Source organism: Colobus angolensis, unplaced genomic scaffold (genome assembly GCF_000951035.1).
Source record: "Colobus angolensis palliatus isolate OR3802 unplaced genomic scaffold, Cang.pa_1.0 Scaffold106, whole genome shotgun sequence".
NCBI lineage: Eukaryota > Metazoa > Chordata > Mammalia > Primates > Cercopithecidae > Colobus > Colobus angolensis.
In genome coordinates, this window is record NW_012111586.1 from 3,130,411 (window position 1) to 3,148,469 (window position 18,059).

The 18,059-nt window shown below is 42.5% G+C and overlaps 1 protein-coding gene across 1 annotated transcript in view; it reads right to left on the reverse strand.

Moving 5' to 3' along the window:
- Positions 1 to 18,059, reverse strand: part of ZSWIM5 (zinc finger, SWIM-type containing 5) — a 206,431-nt gene that overhangs the window by 21,019 nt on the left and 167,353 nt on the right. Inside the window, exons 5-8 of the mRNA XM_011946336.1 lie at positions 12,800 to 12,979; positions 6,441 to 6,617; positions 3,261 to 3,407; positions 1,848 to 1,985 (exon numbers count right to left, since the gene is read on the reverse strand). Of these exons, the coding sequence (XP_011801726.1) occupies positions 1,848 to 1,985; positions 3,261 to 3,407; positions 6,441 to 6,617; positions 12,800 to 12,979 (642 nt within the window). The remainder of the gene's footprint in view (positions 1 to 1,847; positions 1,986 to 3,260; positions 3,408 to 6,440; positions 6,618 to 12,799; positions 12,980 to 18,059) is intronic.

An 18,059-nucleotide genomic window follows, 5' to 3' on the forward strand; every position in this document is an offset into this window, starting at 1 on the left:
GATGTCCTCTTTTTTTTTTTTTTTTTTTTTTTTTGAGATGGAGTCTCGTTCTGTTTCCCAGGCTGGAGAGCAGTGGTACAATATCGGCTTATGCAACCTCCGCCTCCCGGATTCAAGCAATTCATCTGCCTCAGCCTCCCGAGTAGCTGGGATTACAGGCGCACACCACCACACCCAGTTAATTTTTACATTTTTAGCAGAGACGGGGTTTCACCATGTTGGCCAGGCTGGTCTCGAACTCCTGACCTCAGGTGATCTGCTTGTCTTGGCCTCCCAAAGTGCTGGGACTACAGGCGACAGCCACCGCACCCAGCCCACCTCCTTCTCAATATATGAACTGGCTAAGCCAGTTAGGGAAGTACAAAATCTTATCTTTTGCTAGCACATTATGTAATATTGTAATTATCTGTTTTTGTTTCTGTCTCTTTCATAGAATGTGAACACCTTAAAGGGATTAGACCATCTTGTTGTTCTAGGTATTGCTATGTGTTAGTGGTGAATGAATAAACCCAAGTGCAAACTCAGGTTTCCAAGATGTAAATGTCACTGTACAGATGAAACAGACCAAAGATGATGATTTACTTTGCAAGGGGTCAGAGGGAAGACAAGGAGCAGTCCTCACTTGACTTGGGGCCATCCCTTATATCTCTACCCAGAGAAATCTGAATCCATACAGTTAAACTCTTACTTTTGTACCATGTGCAACCTTTATGTTACTATTATCTCATATGCTCCACCACTGGATGCATAATTTCAGGAAGTAAGCATGGTTTAAAAGTCAAAGTCTTGGTTTCTTTTCTTTTCTCCCTCATCTATCCAGTAAGTATTTATGAAAGACTGTTAAATGTCAGGTCCTCCACTAAGTGCTAGGAACACAAAGATAAAGAAGTCATAATTTCTGTTTTCAAGTAGCTGACAGTCTAGTAAGAGAGAACTATTTGTAAATAAATTGTAATGTAGCATGCTAAATACTAAAGTAGATATATATATATACAGTAAGTGAAGGCATAAAAGAAAAAAGAATCAATTTTGTCTCTATCTATTCTTGGCTACTCTTAATAAGGTCTTGAGACTCTATTAAATTATTCTCCTCTAGTTCTTATCTGTAAAATTGGTACAAAACCATCATGTAGAAGAAAGTTCAAAGGAAACCAGAAAATATTATTATGCAATTGCAAGGGATACACAGATTCTCGATGGAAGTTCTTTCCCACTTTCAGACTGCCCTAGGTTCTCGCCTCTGACTGCTGAAATTTCTCTATTACTTATTGTTCTTCTTGGATTACATTCTTTAGGCATTTATGATAGGGAAATAAAAGGAACAAGGAAGGCTGGCAAGATAAAATGTGAAATCAGGACAAGGCCAGACCACAGGGTAGGAAAGGAAGGTGGGAAATGGGCAAGTATGAAGAAACCTCTTAGGGTGCTCTAGTTTGGACAAGAGGGGGACAAAAACTTCAAAAGGAGGTAGAACAGAGTCTAGAAGGGAGAAAAGGGCTGACAAGGGCAGTCTTTTTTTTTTTTTTTCTTCTAATGAAACAGGGTCTCACTTTGTCACCCAGATTGCAGTGCAGTGGTGCAATCTTGACTCACTGCAGCCTCGATCTCCTGGGATCAAGTGATCCTACTGCCTCAGCCCCCAAGTAGCTGGGACTACAGGCGACTGCCACCATACCTGGTTAATATTTTGTAGAGACAGGGTTTTGCCATGTTGCCCAGGCTGGTCTTGAACTCCTGAACGCAAGTAATCCACCAACTTGGCCTCCCAAAATGCTAGGATTACAGGTGTGAGCCACTATTCTAGCCAACAAGGGCAGTCTTGGTTTGCCTCAGGCTGACCCCTGTACCTGACATCTCCAGATAGCCATCATCATTCAGGCGGCAGGCCTCAGTCAAAGTGAGAAACAGGCAGCCAATGGGATCCAGGGGGTGGCCCACCCAGCCCTCCAGGTTTGTGATGGTTGTGGTTCCTCTCTGCAACAGTTCTGGAAACAAGCAGGTTACAATTTTAGACAGTGATAGAGACAAACTGCTGTCTGTTCCTGCCTGGGTCTTCTTATCAGTCTCTCCAGCCTTGACCCTGAGAGTCAAATAAAAGCTTCTCTATTGTCTTGCCTTTGGTTGACAGGGCAGGCTTCAAACATACCAGCCAGCTATAAGGTCATGTGGTCTGCATTTGGGTTGCCTGCTGGTAGTGCATACATGGATAGAGCTTTACAGGTTTTTGTTTTAAGAGACACCTGAATCGTCTGAATAGCTGGGACTACAGGCACATGCCACCATGCCCTGCTAATTTTATTTTATTTAAAAATTTATTTTTGAGACAGTCTCACTCTATTGCCCAGGCTGGAGTGCAGTGGCATGACCTTGGCTCATTGCAACCTCTGCCTCCTGGGTTCAAACGATTCTCGTGCCTCAGCCTCCAGAGTAGCTGAGACTACAGGCATATGCCACCATGCCTGATAAATTTTTGTATTTTTGGTAGAACTGGGGTTTGCTATGTTGGCCAGGCTGGTTTCGACCTCCTGGCCTAAGTGAGCCACCCGCCTCAGCCTCCCAAAGTCCTGGGATTAAATAAATAAATTATTTATTTATTTATTTTGAGATGGAGTTCTGCTCTTGTTGCCCAGGCTGGAGTGGAATGGTGTGATCTTGGCTCACTGCAACCTCTGCCTCCCAGGTTCAAGTTCTCCTGCCTCAGCCTCCCGAGTAGCTGGGATTACAGGCATGCACCACCATGCCTGGCTAATTTTTTGTATTTTTAGTAGAGATGGGGTTTCTCCATGTTGGTCAGGCTGGTCTTGAACTCTCAACCTCAGGTGATCGCCTGCCTCGGCCTCCTAAAGTGCTGGGATTACAGAAGTAAGCCACTGTGCCCAGCCTTTATTTTATTTTTGTAAAGATAGGGTCTCACCACGTTGCCCAGCCTGGTCTTAAACTCCTAGCCTCAAGCAATCCTACCTGGGCCTCCCAAAGTGCTGGGATTATAGGTGTGAGTCACCATGCCTGTCTACAGCTTTACAGTTTAAAAATGGTCTTCTCATACAAGATCTTAATGAGCCTTCTAACTGCCTTATGAGGGAGGCAAACAGGTATTATTCCCAAATTAACAGATGAGAAAACTGAGATTCATAAAGTGAGGCATTCCACACAGCAAGGAGAATGATCTGGAATTCCCTAGCTCTTCCAGGCCTTGTATCCTCTGAGGATCCTCATCAGCTTTGGGCCTAAGGGGGTTAGATGGTTCCTAATTACTATACCTTTCTTCTGATGCTTGTAGATTTCCAGTTGCCGCTGCTGCTGCAACCTCAGAGTATTAATAATGGCCACTGTGAGTCTGAGGGCCTCTTTTGGATAACCATGGGAATGTGGGGCATCAACCCGAGCACAGGCTGTAGGCACATGCTCTACCAAATAAGAAGAAGATATTTTGGTCTAGTTAAAATTTCAAATCAGGAAAATTTATACCTGACAAAGAGGGTTTGTATTCAGTCCAGTTCCTCAAATTCAACCTGACACCTACTATATACCAGAAACTGTGTCTTTATCTTTGAAGATATAAAAAGTTGAATAAATCACAGATGGTATCTTGAAAGAGCTACCTTGCAGCCTCAGCGTGGTCTATGGTGTTGAAAGGGACACACAAGTAGGATAATAAAATGTAGTTTCTCTCTTTGCAAACATATATTACACTATGGGAAACCAATGGAGGCAGCAACTAACCGCCTAATGGGAGAAGTCTCATTCATTTAATTAATCCTACATTTCCTGAAAGCCTATTATATGCCAGGGAGTATGCTTGGCAAAGGAAGTACACAGATAAAAATGGTCATTGCCCTCAAAGAGCTCACAAATGATACATAAACGTAATTATAAAGCAGCTAAAAAGAAGTAACATGATAGAAATACATATAGAGAAAATAATATTTGAGCTGTGCTTTGAAGGACAAGTAAGATTTCAAACAGGTAGACAAACAGGGAAAGACATTCCTGACAAAGGAAACATAAGCAAGGGCATATTGTAAAAGCATAAAAATTATTCAATACATTAATAGCATCCATCTTCAGAGTATGGCAAATAGTTCCATGTAGTTAGAATTATGTTATGTGGCTTAAGATAGCCTGGAAAAGGTAGAGTCTGGAATATAAACAGCTTTGAATGCCATTCTATGGAGTTTGAATTTACCTTAGGGATAATGGAAGACTACCAAACCAAAGACTTACAAATAGGTGAGTAATTATAACAAGCTTTATGGTTTATTTTGTGCTTTTTTCTTAAAGATAAAATTAAAAATTACAGAAGTAATTGCAGAAAATTTGAAAATACGTATAAAGAAATATAAAATAAAAATCAGAAATAATCACTCTTTCCAGTGTCATGTATATTTACTCACACTTTTCTATTAATTTTTTTTTTTAGATGGAGTCTCACTCTGTCACCCAGACTGGAGTACAGTGGCGTGATCTCGGCTCACTGCAACCTCCGGCATCCAGGTTCAGGCAATTCTCCTGCCTCAGCCTCCTGAGTAGCTGGTATTACAGATGTGTGCCACCACACCTGGATAATTTCTGTACTTTTACTAGAGACAGGGTTTCACCATGTTGGCCAGGCTGGTCTCAAACTCCTGACCTCAGGTGATCTGCCCACCTCAGTCTCTCAAAGTGCTGGGATTACAGGTGTGAGCCACTGAGCCCAGTCTAGTAAGTTTTTACTAAAAATGGGATGGTATTACACTTGCTGTTTTGTAACTGGCCTTCCACTTAATAACACATTGTAAATATTTTTCCATGTTATCAAATATACATTTATAACATTTAAAATGATTACATATCATTCTGGTGAATACATGTATATCTATTGAGCTAATCAATCCCCTATTGTTGGACATTTATATGGTTTCCATTTTTTCTCATCTGTACCTTATTTTTATCCATGCTGTAATGAACCCCTTAGCTATATGCATATCCTTAGTTAATTATGGTTCAGGATAAATTCCTACAGGTAGAATTCCTGTACCACATGGTATGAACATATTTTAAAAGCTTCTGATAAGAAGAAATACCCTTCAGGAAGACTGTAAGTATTTACACTCCTGTAAGTAGTGGTAACCTATCTCCATGCAACCTCTCCCACACCAGAAAGTAATTATCTTAATTAAAAACGCCTGACCATTTGAAAATCAAAAAATGCTAACTCAGTGTTGTTTTAATTTGCATCTTTGTTAATGAGGTGTATATTCTTTCTTTCTTTTTTTTTTTTTTTTTTTTTTTTTTTTTTGAGACGGAGTCTCGCTCTGTCGCCCGGGCTGGAGTGCAGTGGCCAGATCTCAGCTCACTGCAAGCTCCGCCTCCTGAGTTTATGCCATTCTCCTGCCTCAGCCTCCCAAGTAGCTGGGACTACAGGCGCCCGCCACTACGCCCGGCTAGTTTTTTGTATTTTTTAGTAGAGATGGGGTTTCACTGTGTTAGCCAGGATGGTCTCGATCTCCTGACCTCATGATCCGCCCGTCTCGGCCTCCCGCAGTGCTGGGATTACAGGCTTGAGCCACCGCGCCCGGCCGAGGTGTATATTCTTTCACATGCTTATTAGATTTATGTTTATTAGTGTTGGATCACAGAAGAAAGATGATCAGAGGGAACTTCAGGTAGTGACTCTGTGTCTGGCTATTGCTTTCAAGAGAGAGATGGGCATATCTAGATTCAGCAAAATCTTGAGAAAGACAAAGATATGGTTTGAGAGATGGAGGTAGGTAATTGCGAGAAGACAATGAAAATGTATGTCATTGCTGTAAGACTCGGAAAATGAATATTTTTTAAAAAGAATGTCTCTTTTGAAATGGGTATCCTGTGATAAAGTCAGGGACAGGCTGATTGAGGGAAAACCAGGAAATTATTTCAGAGGAGGGTTTAAACTCACAATGAAACAGCTCTATCCTGTTATCATGAAGGAAGGTAGGAAGGTGGGAAGGAGAAAAGGAAGACTGCTTGGTGACAAACGCAGATTATGTCCTATTTACTAGTACAGGAGACTAAAAAAAATTCAAATTAGTGCTTTTTTTAGCAAAACATGTAATTTCAGAGTAGACTATAATGTTGCTCAATAACTATTGAGTAGACTATTGTTGCTTAATAACTCAGAGAAGCTGTGAACTGAGGCCTAATTGCTTTGTTAGTGTTCTTTGAGATGCATTAACTCCTTTCACCCTGCCAAAGCTTAGAGGACAGGATGCAAATTCTTATTTGAGGTTGCTGTATCACAACTGAGTATACATGCAAATGGCTTAGGCTTCACATAAATATCCCTAATAAAAGCCCCAAAAGATCTGCGTGAAAACCGTCCAAATTGTAGTTTGAGTTGCAGGTACGTATGAAGATGGCTCATTTGGGCCTGGCATGAAGTGAGGGTGGCTTTCAAGTTCTTAGAGGAGGGCTAGACTTACCAAGCCACAGTGGCTGGCCTTGGGAATTAAAGAGTAGTCTTTCACTTTCCCGTTGGCAGGCAGGAGCTGTATAAACATCACTGCTGATTATTCGCTGTAGGTGGCTATCCTGCCAATGTAATTCACGGCCCTCAATGGCTCTAGTGAACACTGTTCGTCTTGGTCTGGATAAGGAGTCTGGAGAAAGAAGAACATGCAGCAGTACAGTGACAGGCAATTTGAAGTTTTAAGCCCTGGGTCTTCTTCAGGGTGGGAGGTTGGCTGAATAATAGTATTTTAAAAGAACAACTCTGGCAGCAGTATTGAGAACAGGTTATAAGGTGGAAGGGCAATGAGAGCAGCCACTTGCAATCTCTCTGAGTATCTGCTGTGTTGCCTCCTTCTTGGATAAGCTTTTAGTGTGTGTGTGCTCTTTACAGGAATAACCTTCCCATAGAGATCTATGGCTTACTTCCTCCTTCTACAGAAGACTAATTTCTCCTGAGATCCAGAAGCTACATGAAATAGAAGAGGAGTAGTGGTGCTTAGCCACTCAATCATGAAGATATAAACTGCTTCTATCGAGGTCAAAGGTAGAGAGAAGCAGCTAGGCAATATCCTTGGCCAATCTGTAACTTGTTTCATACCAAGTTTCCCTTATCAGACCAAGGACTTTCATGAAATTCATATTAAGAGTTGAAAGAGAGCTGAAGCTACAGTGGCTTCTGCCTGTAATCCCAGAACTTTGGGTGGCTAAAGTGGGAGGATCACTTGAGGCCAGGAGTTCAAGACCAGCCTGGGCAACATAGCAAGGCACTGTCTCTACAAAAAATAAAAAATTTAAAAATTAGCCAGGCATGGTGGCACATGCCTGCCGTCCTAGCTACTTGGGAGGCTAAGGCAGGAGGATCACTTGAACTCAGGAGGTAGACGCTGCAGTGAGCCAAGATTATACCACTGCACTCTAGCCTGGGTGACAGAGCAAAACCCCATCTCAAAAAAAAAAAAAAAAAAAAAAAAAAAAAGAGAGAGAAAGAGCTGAAGCTCTGTATATTCAGGTACCTTTATTACACTGATATCTGCGGCTTACAGTCTTGTTCCCCAATAAGAAAAAACTGATAAGGCCAGGTGTGATGACTCGCACTTGTTATCCCAGCACTTTGGGAGGCTGAGGCTGGCAGATCGCTTGAGTCCAGGAGTTTGAGACCAGTCTGGGGAATGTGGTGAAACCCTGTCTCTACAAAAAATATAAAAATTAGCCAGGCATGGTGGCGTGGGCCTGTAGTCCCAGCTATTCAGGGGCTGAGTCAGGAGGATCACTTGAGCCCAGGAGGTTGAGGCTACAGTGAGCCGAGATCGTGCCACTGGTCTCCAGCCTGGGTAACAAAGCAAGATCATGCCTCAGAAAAAAGAAAAAGAAAAAACTGATGCTAATAAAAGACAAACTTGTTTTCTCACTGGAGTCTTACCATGCCATCTCTGTTCAGGAAAAGGGCTGCAGGGAAACCAAAATTGCAGACAAAAATGTAGGCTCAACTCTTAAGGGTGGTATGTAAGAGGACCAAATGAAGATATCTTGCCATAAACCATGGACTTAGGGAGGATCATGGAAATGATATTTAAGGTAATAAGAAACCAAGAGGGAGTCATTTAACTGATGCTTTGCCAGACTAATGGCAATTTAAACTATTTTGGGATCAAGAACTGAAGTATTGTACTGTACGGACATTTACAGAGATGCCCAAATGAGGTGTGTACCTACTGATTCTGTGTAAAAAAATTATGAGGGAATGTCAGATAATTCATACTGAATATGAAACAACCTAACATATTCAACCAGTCAGGAAAAGTCCTTGGAATCTGGTCATTTCTTTAGAATTTAATATAGCCCATTGGGTACAGGCTCAGATGGTTGAAGGATATTATCATTCAAGTAGCACTGACAGTATTTACTGAAATTGCTTCTCCTTCATGTTGCCCTCACTGAAAGCACAATGACTCTTCTACTGGCTGGAATCTAAGCTCATCTACTGCTGAACTGAGAATCCACTGGTCTGCTCAACCCACAGTGGACACTGGGTTCCCAATATATTTTTAAATTGATTAAATCAGCAAATAATTACTGCCTACTATACAGTAGGTACTGTTCTTAGTGCTTAGGACATACAAAGTCCCTGTCTTTATGGACCTTTACATTCAATTGGGGAGAGACAGTTAAGTAAATATATAGTGTATCAGATATATCATACAGTTATAAGTGCTATGAAAAAGTCTAAAGCAGAGTTATGGAGAAAAGCAAGCTGGGGTTAGGCAGGGGGTTATTGTTCTATTCATATATAGAATGGTCTCCAGGCAAAAGGAACAGCAAGTACTAAGTCCTAAGGCAGAAGTATATTTGGAGCATTTGAGAACAGTGAGGAGGCCAGTATAGTTGGATGGAATGAGCAAGCAGGAGAATCACAGGAGATTAAGTCAGAGACATATTAGAGAACTAGATCATGGAGGGCCATGTAGGCCACGAGAAAAAGATGACTTTGGGTTTTTGAGAAAGATGAGAGGCCACTGAAGAGCTCTGAGCTGTGAAGGTATATGATGGGACTTGCATTTCAAAAGGATAACTCTGGCAGCAGTATTGAGAACAGGTTATAAGGTGGAAGGGCAGAAGAAGGGGGAGCAAACTACAATAATTTGTGAGACATGATGGTAGCTGGCAGAGAAATAAAGAGTGGAGATAATGAGCAGTAGCTGGATTCTGCATATATTTCAAAGATAAAGGCAATATATTGGATTTGCTCATGGATTAGAGCTGGAGTGAGAGAGAGTGAAGAATTAAGAATGACTCCAAGGTTTTTAAGAGAGGTGCCATATATGGAGACAGGAAGACTACAAGAGGAGCAGGTTCGGGTGGGGCTTGAGGGGTAGGAATCCTACTGAGATGCCTGTTAATAGATAAATGGAGATATCAGAAAGGCAGTCTGAATATCAAATATACATGTCTGGAGTTGAGAGGAAGGTCTGGGCAAGATCTATATATACGAGTTGTTAGTATTTAGATGATTACTAAAACAATGCAGCCAACGAAGAAGTATAGAAAGAGGGTGGTGGCCAAGCACGGTGGCTCACTCCTGTAATCCCAGCACTTTGAGAGGCGGAGGTAGGCGGATCACAAGGTCAGGAGTTCGAAACCAGCCAGGCTAACATAGTGAAACCCCGTCTCTACTAAAAATACAAAAATAATCAGGCATGGTGGCAGGCACCTGTAATCCTAGCTACTCAGGAGGCTGAGGCAGGAGAATCACTTGAACCTGGGAGGCAGAGGTTGTGGTGAGCCGAGACCACACCAGTGTACTCCAGCCTGGGCAACAGAGCAAGACTCCGTCTCAAACAAAAAAAAAAAAAAAAAAAAAAGAAAGAGAGGTGGTCTGATGACAGATCCCTGGGCACTATGGCATTTTAGGTTGGGAAGTGGGGAAGAGACAGTAAAGAGACTTAGAAGTAACGGCCAGTGAAGTAAGGAGAACCGAGAGAGAGTGGTTTCTTGGAAGTCAAATGACAAAGAAGTTTCAAGGAGAGTGTGACCAATGTGTCAAACAGTGCTGATAGGTCAAGTAAGGTTATGACTGAGAACTACTAGATTTAGCAACAGTTAGCATTAGTAACTGATACAAGAGCTGTTTCAGTAGTGGTAGGGATTGAAAGCCTGACTTGGAGTGAATTCAAGAAAATTAAGAACAGAAGAAATGGAGATGGCAAATCTGTACTATTCTTTTTAACTGATTTTTCCTAATTCTACCACCCATTTCTACCACCCAGAGAGGCACGTGGAGTCACAAGAGTGTTTTCTGTTTTGTTTTGGTAAACAAAACAAAAACCTGTAAAACCCTGTAAAATTCCTACTGGATCAAAGAATTACTGAAATTGGGATACTAAAGAAAAGCTAGCAAGAATGATGGTGGTAACTGGTGATGCATGAAGAGGGTGTAGTTTTTGGTAATGTCAAGGTTTAGGGTATGATTTTGGGGTTGAATGGCTAAGTTATGGTGGAGGATGAGACTACTGGAAAAGAGGAGATCAAATAACTGAGAGGCCAGGGTATTGAAAGGGTCATCTATGTGGCTACTGAAGTCATCAAGAATTATGATGGGAATCAGCGTGGTGGCTCATGCCTATAATCCCAGCACTTTGAGAGGCCAAGGCAGGAGGATTGCTTGAGCTCAGGAGTTCGAGACTAGCCTGCGCAACATGATGAAACCATCTCTACAAAAAATACACACACACACAAAAATTTGGCTGTGAGTGGTGGCTCACGCCGGTAGTCCCAACTACTCGGCAGGCTGAGATGGGAGGATCACTGAAGTCTGGGAGACAGAAGTTGCAGTGAGATGAGAACACGCCACTTCACTCTAGCGTGGGTGACAGAGTGAGACCCAGTCTCAAAAAAATAATAATAATAATAATAATAAAAAGAATTACGATAGGAATAGTGATAGAAAGTAGTATTAGTAAGCCAATAGCTAAAAATCTTCAAGGAATGAGAGGGATTGACCCAGAGGTCTACAGATGACAAAAACTAGCAGTGTGGCAGACAGTATAGTTTGATGGTATAAACTTAAACCTGGGGTATTTTAAGAAGGTAGGAAGGAGAATTATGTAGAAATGACTAAGAAGAATAGGCAGGAATCAACTGCTTCTCCAGCCAAAGGATGGATGAAGGTAAAGGGATGTGAGAGAGGTATCAATCACAACCTGAGAAGGCTTTAGAAGAAGCAACATCTTCAAAGGAGAGCTAACAACAACAAAGAACCAATATACTATGACAGGAAGAAACTGCAAGACCAGGCTGGGTGTGGTGGCTCACCCCTGTAATACTAGCACTTTAGGAGGCCAAGACGGGCAGATCACTTGAGGAGTTTGACACAAGCCTGGCCAATATGGTGAAACCCTGTATCTACCAAATATACAACAATTAGCCAGGTGTGGTGGCCCGCGCCTGTAGTCCCAACTACTCAGGAAGCTGAGGCAGGAGAATTGCTTGAATCTGGAAGGCGAAAGTTGCAGTGAGCTGAGATCACACTACTGCACTCCAGCCTGGGCAACAGAACAAGGCATGTGTTTGTATGCATTTGACCCTCTCTATGCTATCCAAAGCCACTATCAAAGAGATGCCTTCCTGTGTTGTAGAAGCTAGATGAGTTCCAGGAAAGGGTAAATAAGTGGCAAAATTGTAGCCTTTTCATCTTCCATTACCTTAGTTGTCTTAAATATACTGACAACTAATTATGGTACAGAAGACCAAACAAAAACAATAATTTTCATGATTTCCTCTTTGAGACTGAAAATACCAATGGAGTTATTTAAAATAAAAGGAACTGCCAGGCGCAGTGGCTCACGACTGTAATCCTAGCACTTTGAGAGGTTGAGGTGGGTGGATAACCCGAGGTCAGGAGTTCGAGACCACGCTGGCCAACATGGCAAAACCCTGTCTCTATTAAAAATACAAAAATTAGCCAGGCATGGTGGCTGTCACACCTGCAATCTCAGCTACTCGGGAGGCTGAGGCATGAGAATCGCTTGAACCCTGGAGGCAGAGGTTGCAGTGAGCCAAGATCGCACCACTGTACTCCAGCCTGGGGGATAGAGCAAGACCTTGTCTCCAAATAAAATAAAATAAAATAAAATAAAAGGAACCAATTGTAAAATCAGTGTCTGATAAAATCTTCTACCAATAAAGGCTCTCAATAGGCTAAAGAATAATCAATTGACAACATCAAATAGACTGAATTAGTTGAATTAAAACTGATACGAATGCTGATGTCAAGTGATATCTGCAGGCCAGTGGGCTCAAAAGGTGGAGTGTATGGTATCACTGTACTGGAAGTGTCTTAAAATGGGGCAGGAATCCTACCAATAATATGGGAGGATGATCCCACCCAGCTATTTGCTGTATAAAAATTTGAGGAAAACAGAAGTAAGAAAAGTTATGGTCAGGACACTTTTTAAAACTGCTTTTTATAGGTCTTTTGTTCTCCCCTAAGTTAGGTCTGAGCTAAAACCAATCCCAACTGAAGCCAAGACATTTAATACATTAGACAGGAAGAATCTGAAGAGTAGACCAGGAGTCATGCAGAGGGCTCTAGGACATTATGCTAGGCACTGTAAGGACACTCTAGATGTGGAAAAGGACAGCAACTCAATGTCAAAGATAAAAGCTTATCCTTACTTAAGGTTCGGCATTTCAAGATGAATAAAAACACAGGCTTTTCTTACATAGAATGGCAATTCTGACAGCCAAAAGGCTATCCAGCTACCATTGTTCTAGGTTTACCCTCCCACCTTTAGAAGTTCCAGGTACAAAGAGCCTAAAAGGACACTTGGCTCACCTGGGCTGTGAATGGCATTCTGGGGAAGTGCATTGGTGATGTTGGGCAGCTCATGTCCATAGTTTCCATCCTCCAGGGGACAGACATCCAGGTCGCTCCACTTCTGCAGCTGCTGCAGCCAGCAGGATTTCTCCTCCAGTTTGCAGTGTGGATTTAAAATTATGCACACCCATAAAGCCCCTGGAAAATAAAGCAACCCATATTCTTAACATCTCTCCTTTGATGTGTGTGTAAGCCTTAATGTTTCAGTTTCATTTTTAGATAGTAGAGAAACTTTCCAAAGCATTAACTTTTCTTAATATAAAAAATTTGCTAAGATTTTTAGAACTGGCTTGTTTTTCCTTCCCAACACTTCCTTAAAGTAGAGTGATTATCTTATTTGAATCTGTGTGCCTGTGATATAAAGACAGACTTAGGCTTGAACTCTGAGCTCAAATCTGCAGTGTAATAAATATTTATTAAGAGCCTTCTATGTTAAGGCTCTGTGCTGGTGAATAAAACAGACACTGTTCCTACCCTTGAGGAACTGTCTAGTGAGGGAGACAGATAAACAAACATAATTCCATTTGAATATGATAAGTATTAAGATAAAGATACGTTCAGGGTATGAAAGCAGCATAGAGGAAGGGCATTTAGTACAAGGACATGGTTGGAAGCAAGGAAGTCAGAAAAGGTTTTATTTTTTTGCTTAGCTGAACTTCCTGAGCTTCATCAAATCATTCAGTTGTAAAACTGAGATCATAAAAGTACCTACTTTGTAGGGATATCGTGAGAATTAAATGAGATAACCTTTGTCAAGGGTCTAGCATATTACCTAGCACATAGTGGAATCTTAGTATTTGCTTATCCAAAAAAAATAATGCATTTGGACTTGGATTTTCAAACTGCTGATAACTTGTGATGCCTTAAAACTATTCCTTTCTTGGGATTTTTTTTTTGAGACGAAGTCTCGCTCTTGCCCCCCAAGCTGGAGTGCGATGGGGCGATCTTGGCTTACTGCAACCTCCGCCTCCTGAGTTCAAGCGATTCTCCTGCCTCGGTGCCCCACCCCCACACCCCACCCTGAGTAGCTGGGATTACAGGCGCCTGCCACCACGCCTGGCTAATTTTTGTATTTTGTCGCCCAGGCTGGAGTGCAGCAGCGCGATGTCAGCTCACTGCAAGCTCTGACTCCCGGGTTCACGTCATTCTCCTGCCTCAGCCTCCCAAGTAGCTGGGACTACAGCCGCCCGCCAAGCCTGGCTAATTTTTTGTATTTGTAGTAGAGACGGGGTTTCACCGTGTTAGCCAGGATGGTCTCGATGTCCTGATCTCATGATCTGCCCACCTTGGCTTCCCAAAGTGCTGGGATTACAGGCGGCGCAACTGGCTGCAGTGTGTCTTAATATAAACATCCTTTAGGATGTAGTTACATCCATGGATGGAAGTACATTTGGACACTATCTCAAAGCCTCTGAAAGCCAAATAGGAATGTTTTAAAAAGCCATATTAGCCTCAATTTCAGATATTAATTGAAGATGAAAATTAATTTCTGGCTGGGTGCTGTGGCTCACACTTAAAAACCCAGTGCTTTGGCAGGCCAAGGAGGGCAGATTACTTGAGATCAGGAGTTTGAGACCAGCCCGGGCAACATGGTGAAACACTGTCTCTCCCAAAAATACAAAAAATTAGCTGGGCATGGTGGTGCGCACCCAGCTGGTCCCAGCTACTCAGGAGGCTGAGGTGGGAGGATTGTTTGAGCCCAGGAGGTGGAAGTTACAGTGTGCCGAGATCACACCACTGCATTCCAGCATGGGTGACTGAAAAAAAAAGAAAAAAAACCCTCATTTCTACTGTTTCAATTCAATTTTTTAAATGTACCATGAAAAAGAAACTATATGATGTGTTGGGTACAGTGGCTCACGCCTGTAATCCCAGCACTTTGGGAGGCGGAGGTGGGCTGATCACCTGAGATTGTGAGTTCAAGACCAGCCTGACCACCATGGAGAAACCCTATCTCTACTAAAAATACAAAAAATTAGCCAGGTGTGGTGGTGCATGCCTGTAATGCCAGCTACTTGGGAGGCTGTGGTAGGAGAATCGCTTGAACCTGGTAGATAGAGGTTGCAGTGAGACGAGATCCTGCCATTGCACTCCAGCCTGGGCAACAAGAGCGAAACTCCGTTTCAAAAAAAAAAAAAGAAAAAGAAAAAAGGAACTAATACTTACAACAGTGACTCTTCAGGGGATTATAGTAACATTTATTTTATAGTTTAAGAAGGGCTTTTCATCTATAGTGTAGAAACAGATTTTCATATTTAATCTTCACAGGTAAAAAAGAGGACCAAAAAAGAAGCTACTAAATCTGGCAACTTCAGAAGAACTCTGGTGATCTTAGGAATGGCAAAATCAATAGGACAATAGGAAGGGAAGACAGATTGGGTAAGATGAGAGGCTTAAAGGTAAAGAAACAGGGTGCTAATTCTAGTCCTGGAGGAGTTCCTATTTCCTAGGCATTTTGATATTAAGAAGGGGATCCTGGCCGGGCGCGGTGGCTCATGCCTGTAATCCCAGCACTTTGGGAGGTGGAGGTGGCTGGATTGCTTGAGGTCAAGAGTTCGAGACCAGTCTGGCCAACACGGCGAAACCCCATCTCTACTAAAAATACAAAAAATTAGCCAGGCATCATGGTGTGTGCCTATAATCCCAGTTACTCAGGACACCAAGGCAGGAGAATCTCGAGTCCAGGAGGCAAAGCTTGTAGTGAGCCAAGATTGAGCTATTGCACTCCAGCCTGGGCGACAGAGCGAGACTCTGTTTTAAAAAAAAAAAAAAAAAAAAATCCCTAGAAAGTGAGCACAAGTACTTTCACCTATAAGTTAAAAATGAGTTTTCTGTCTTTTAATTATGTCCTTATACATTTGTTTCAATACAATTACAACCCTGAGAAAGAGACAAAGCAAAAAATCCTACCAGTTGCCTGTATAAAACAGCACTCACAGGACTGTTATCAGTATCCAGAAGCATATTTTCCTACAACTTAAAAAAAAGTGTTGGCTGGGTACAGTGTCTCATGCTTGTAATACTAGTGCTTGGGGAGGCTGAGGTGGGAGGATCACAAGGCCAGGAGTTTGAGATCAGCCTAGGCAACATAGTGAGACTGTATCTCTACAAAAAATTATAATCAGCTGAATGTGGTAGCCTGTACCTGTAATCCTAGCTACTTGGGAAGCTGAGGTGGAAGTATTTCTTGAGCCCAGGAGTTTGAGTTGCAGTGAGTTATGATCACACTACTGTATTCCAGCCTAGGGGACAGTGAGATCCTGTCTCAAAGTAAATCAATAAAAAGACATTTGGCTTGGGCTTGGTGGCTCATGTCTGTGGTCCCAGCACTTTGGGAGGCCGAGGCAGGTGGATCACTGGAGTTCAGGAGTTTGAGACCAGCCTCGCCAACATGGTGAAAGCCTGTCTCTACAAAAGTAGAAAAATTAGCCGGGCATGGTGGTGCGCACCGTAGTCCCAGCTACTTGGGAGGCTGAGGCAGGATAATCAAGTGAACCGAGGAGGCAGAGGTTGCAGTGAGCTGAGATCGCACCACTGCACTCCAGACTGGGCAACAGAGTGAGACTCTTTCTCAGAAAACAACAAAAAATTTAAAAAGCATCAAAAACTCTAAGCAAAGGTAGCTACTATGGAAATTAAAATTTTACATAATTATTAAATATTAAATATAATAATAAAATAATAGCTATCCTTGATTTCTTTTCATCAGCTAGGGATTAAGGTGTTAAGCACTTTATCTCATTCAGTCCTCTAACTCTGAGGATTAACAGGTCTTGATTTGGATGTAAAAGACAGAAAATAGGGAATCAAGGATAACCCTTAAATTTTCTTCTTGAGAAAAGATGGAGTCTCGCTCTGTCACCCAGGCTGGAGTGCAGTGGCATGATTTCAGCTCACTGCAATGTCTGCCTCCCAGGTTCAAGCGATTCTCCTGCCTCAGCCTCCTGAGTAACTGGGATTACAGGCACCCGCCACCATGCCCGGTTAATTTTTTATTTTTTATTTATTTTTATTTTTTAGATGGAGTCTCACTCTGTCACCCAGGCTGGAGTGGCGCAGTCTCAGCTCACTGCAAGCTCTGCCTCTCGGGTTCATGCCATTCTCCTGCCTCAGCCTCCCGAGTAGCTGGGACTACAGGCGCCCACCACCACGCCTGGCTAATTTTTTGTATTTTTAGTAGAGACAGGGTTTCACCGTGTCAGCCAGGATGGTCTCAATCTCCTGACCTCATCATCCGCCCGCCTCAGCCTCCCAAAGTGCTGGGATTACAGGCGTGAGCCACTGCGCCTGGCCAATTTTTTGTATTTTTAGTAGACACAGGGTTTCACCATGTTGGCCAGACTTGTCTTGAACTCCTAAACTCAGGCGATCTGCCTACGTTGGCCTCCCAAAGTGCGAGGATTACAGGTGTGATCCTAGCTCAATGGCGCCTGGCCATTGAGCAACAAGATAACACATCTTGATGCTATATATTGAGATGGCAACAACAAGTGGAAAATAAGGCTTTGGCAGGAAAATTAAGAGTTCTGTGATGTCTGTATTAAGTTGGAGATGTGATGGGCAGCTGGACACAGCCTGGAACTCAGGGGAAAGATCAGGGCTAGAGACATACATTTGTGATTTATCTGCATCTGGATAGTATTTAAAGCCATGGGACTGAATATATAATCATTTAGGTAAAGAATGTAAACAGGAAAGTGGATGCTGGGGGGCACTCAATATTTAGAAGGGTTGAGGAAAGGCAGAGAAGTCTGCAAAGGTGACTGAGTGAAAGTCACCAGGAACACAGTGGGGAAACCCAGTGGGTATGCAGTTATGGAGACCAAGACAAGAGTGTTTCAAAAAGAGTATGGGCATGTGGCTCGTGCCTATAATCCCAGTACTTTGGGAGATGGAGGTGGTAGAATTGCTTGAGGCTAGGAGTTCAAGACCAGCCTAGGCAATATAGCGAGAGCCTGTTGCTACAAAAGGAAGGAAAAAATAAAAGAGTATGGTCAAGTTTACTGAAAACCGCTAAGAATTTTGAAGTAAGATGAGAACAGAGAAGTGACTGTTGTATTTAGCCATATGGAAATTACTTGTAATTTCGACAACAGCTACTTCAGGAGACTGGCAGCAATGGGCAATGGAAACCCAACTGGAGTGGGCTCAAGAAAGAACGGAGGGGAGCAAATGGAAAGAGTGACCACAGATAATTTTTTAAAGAAGTGTTGTTTCA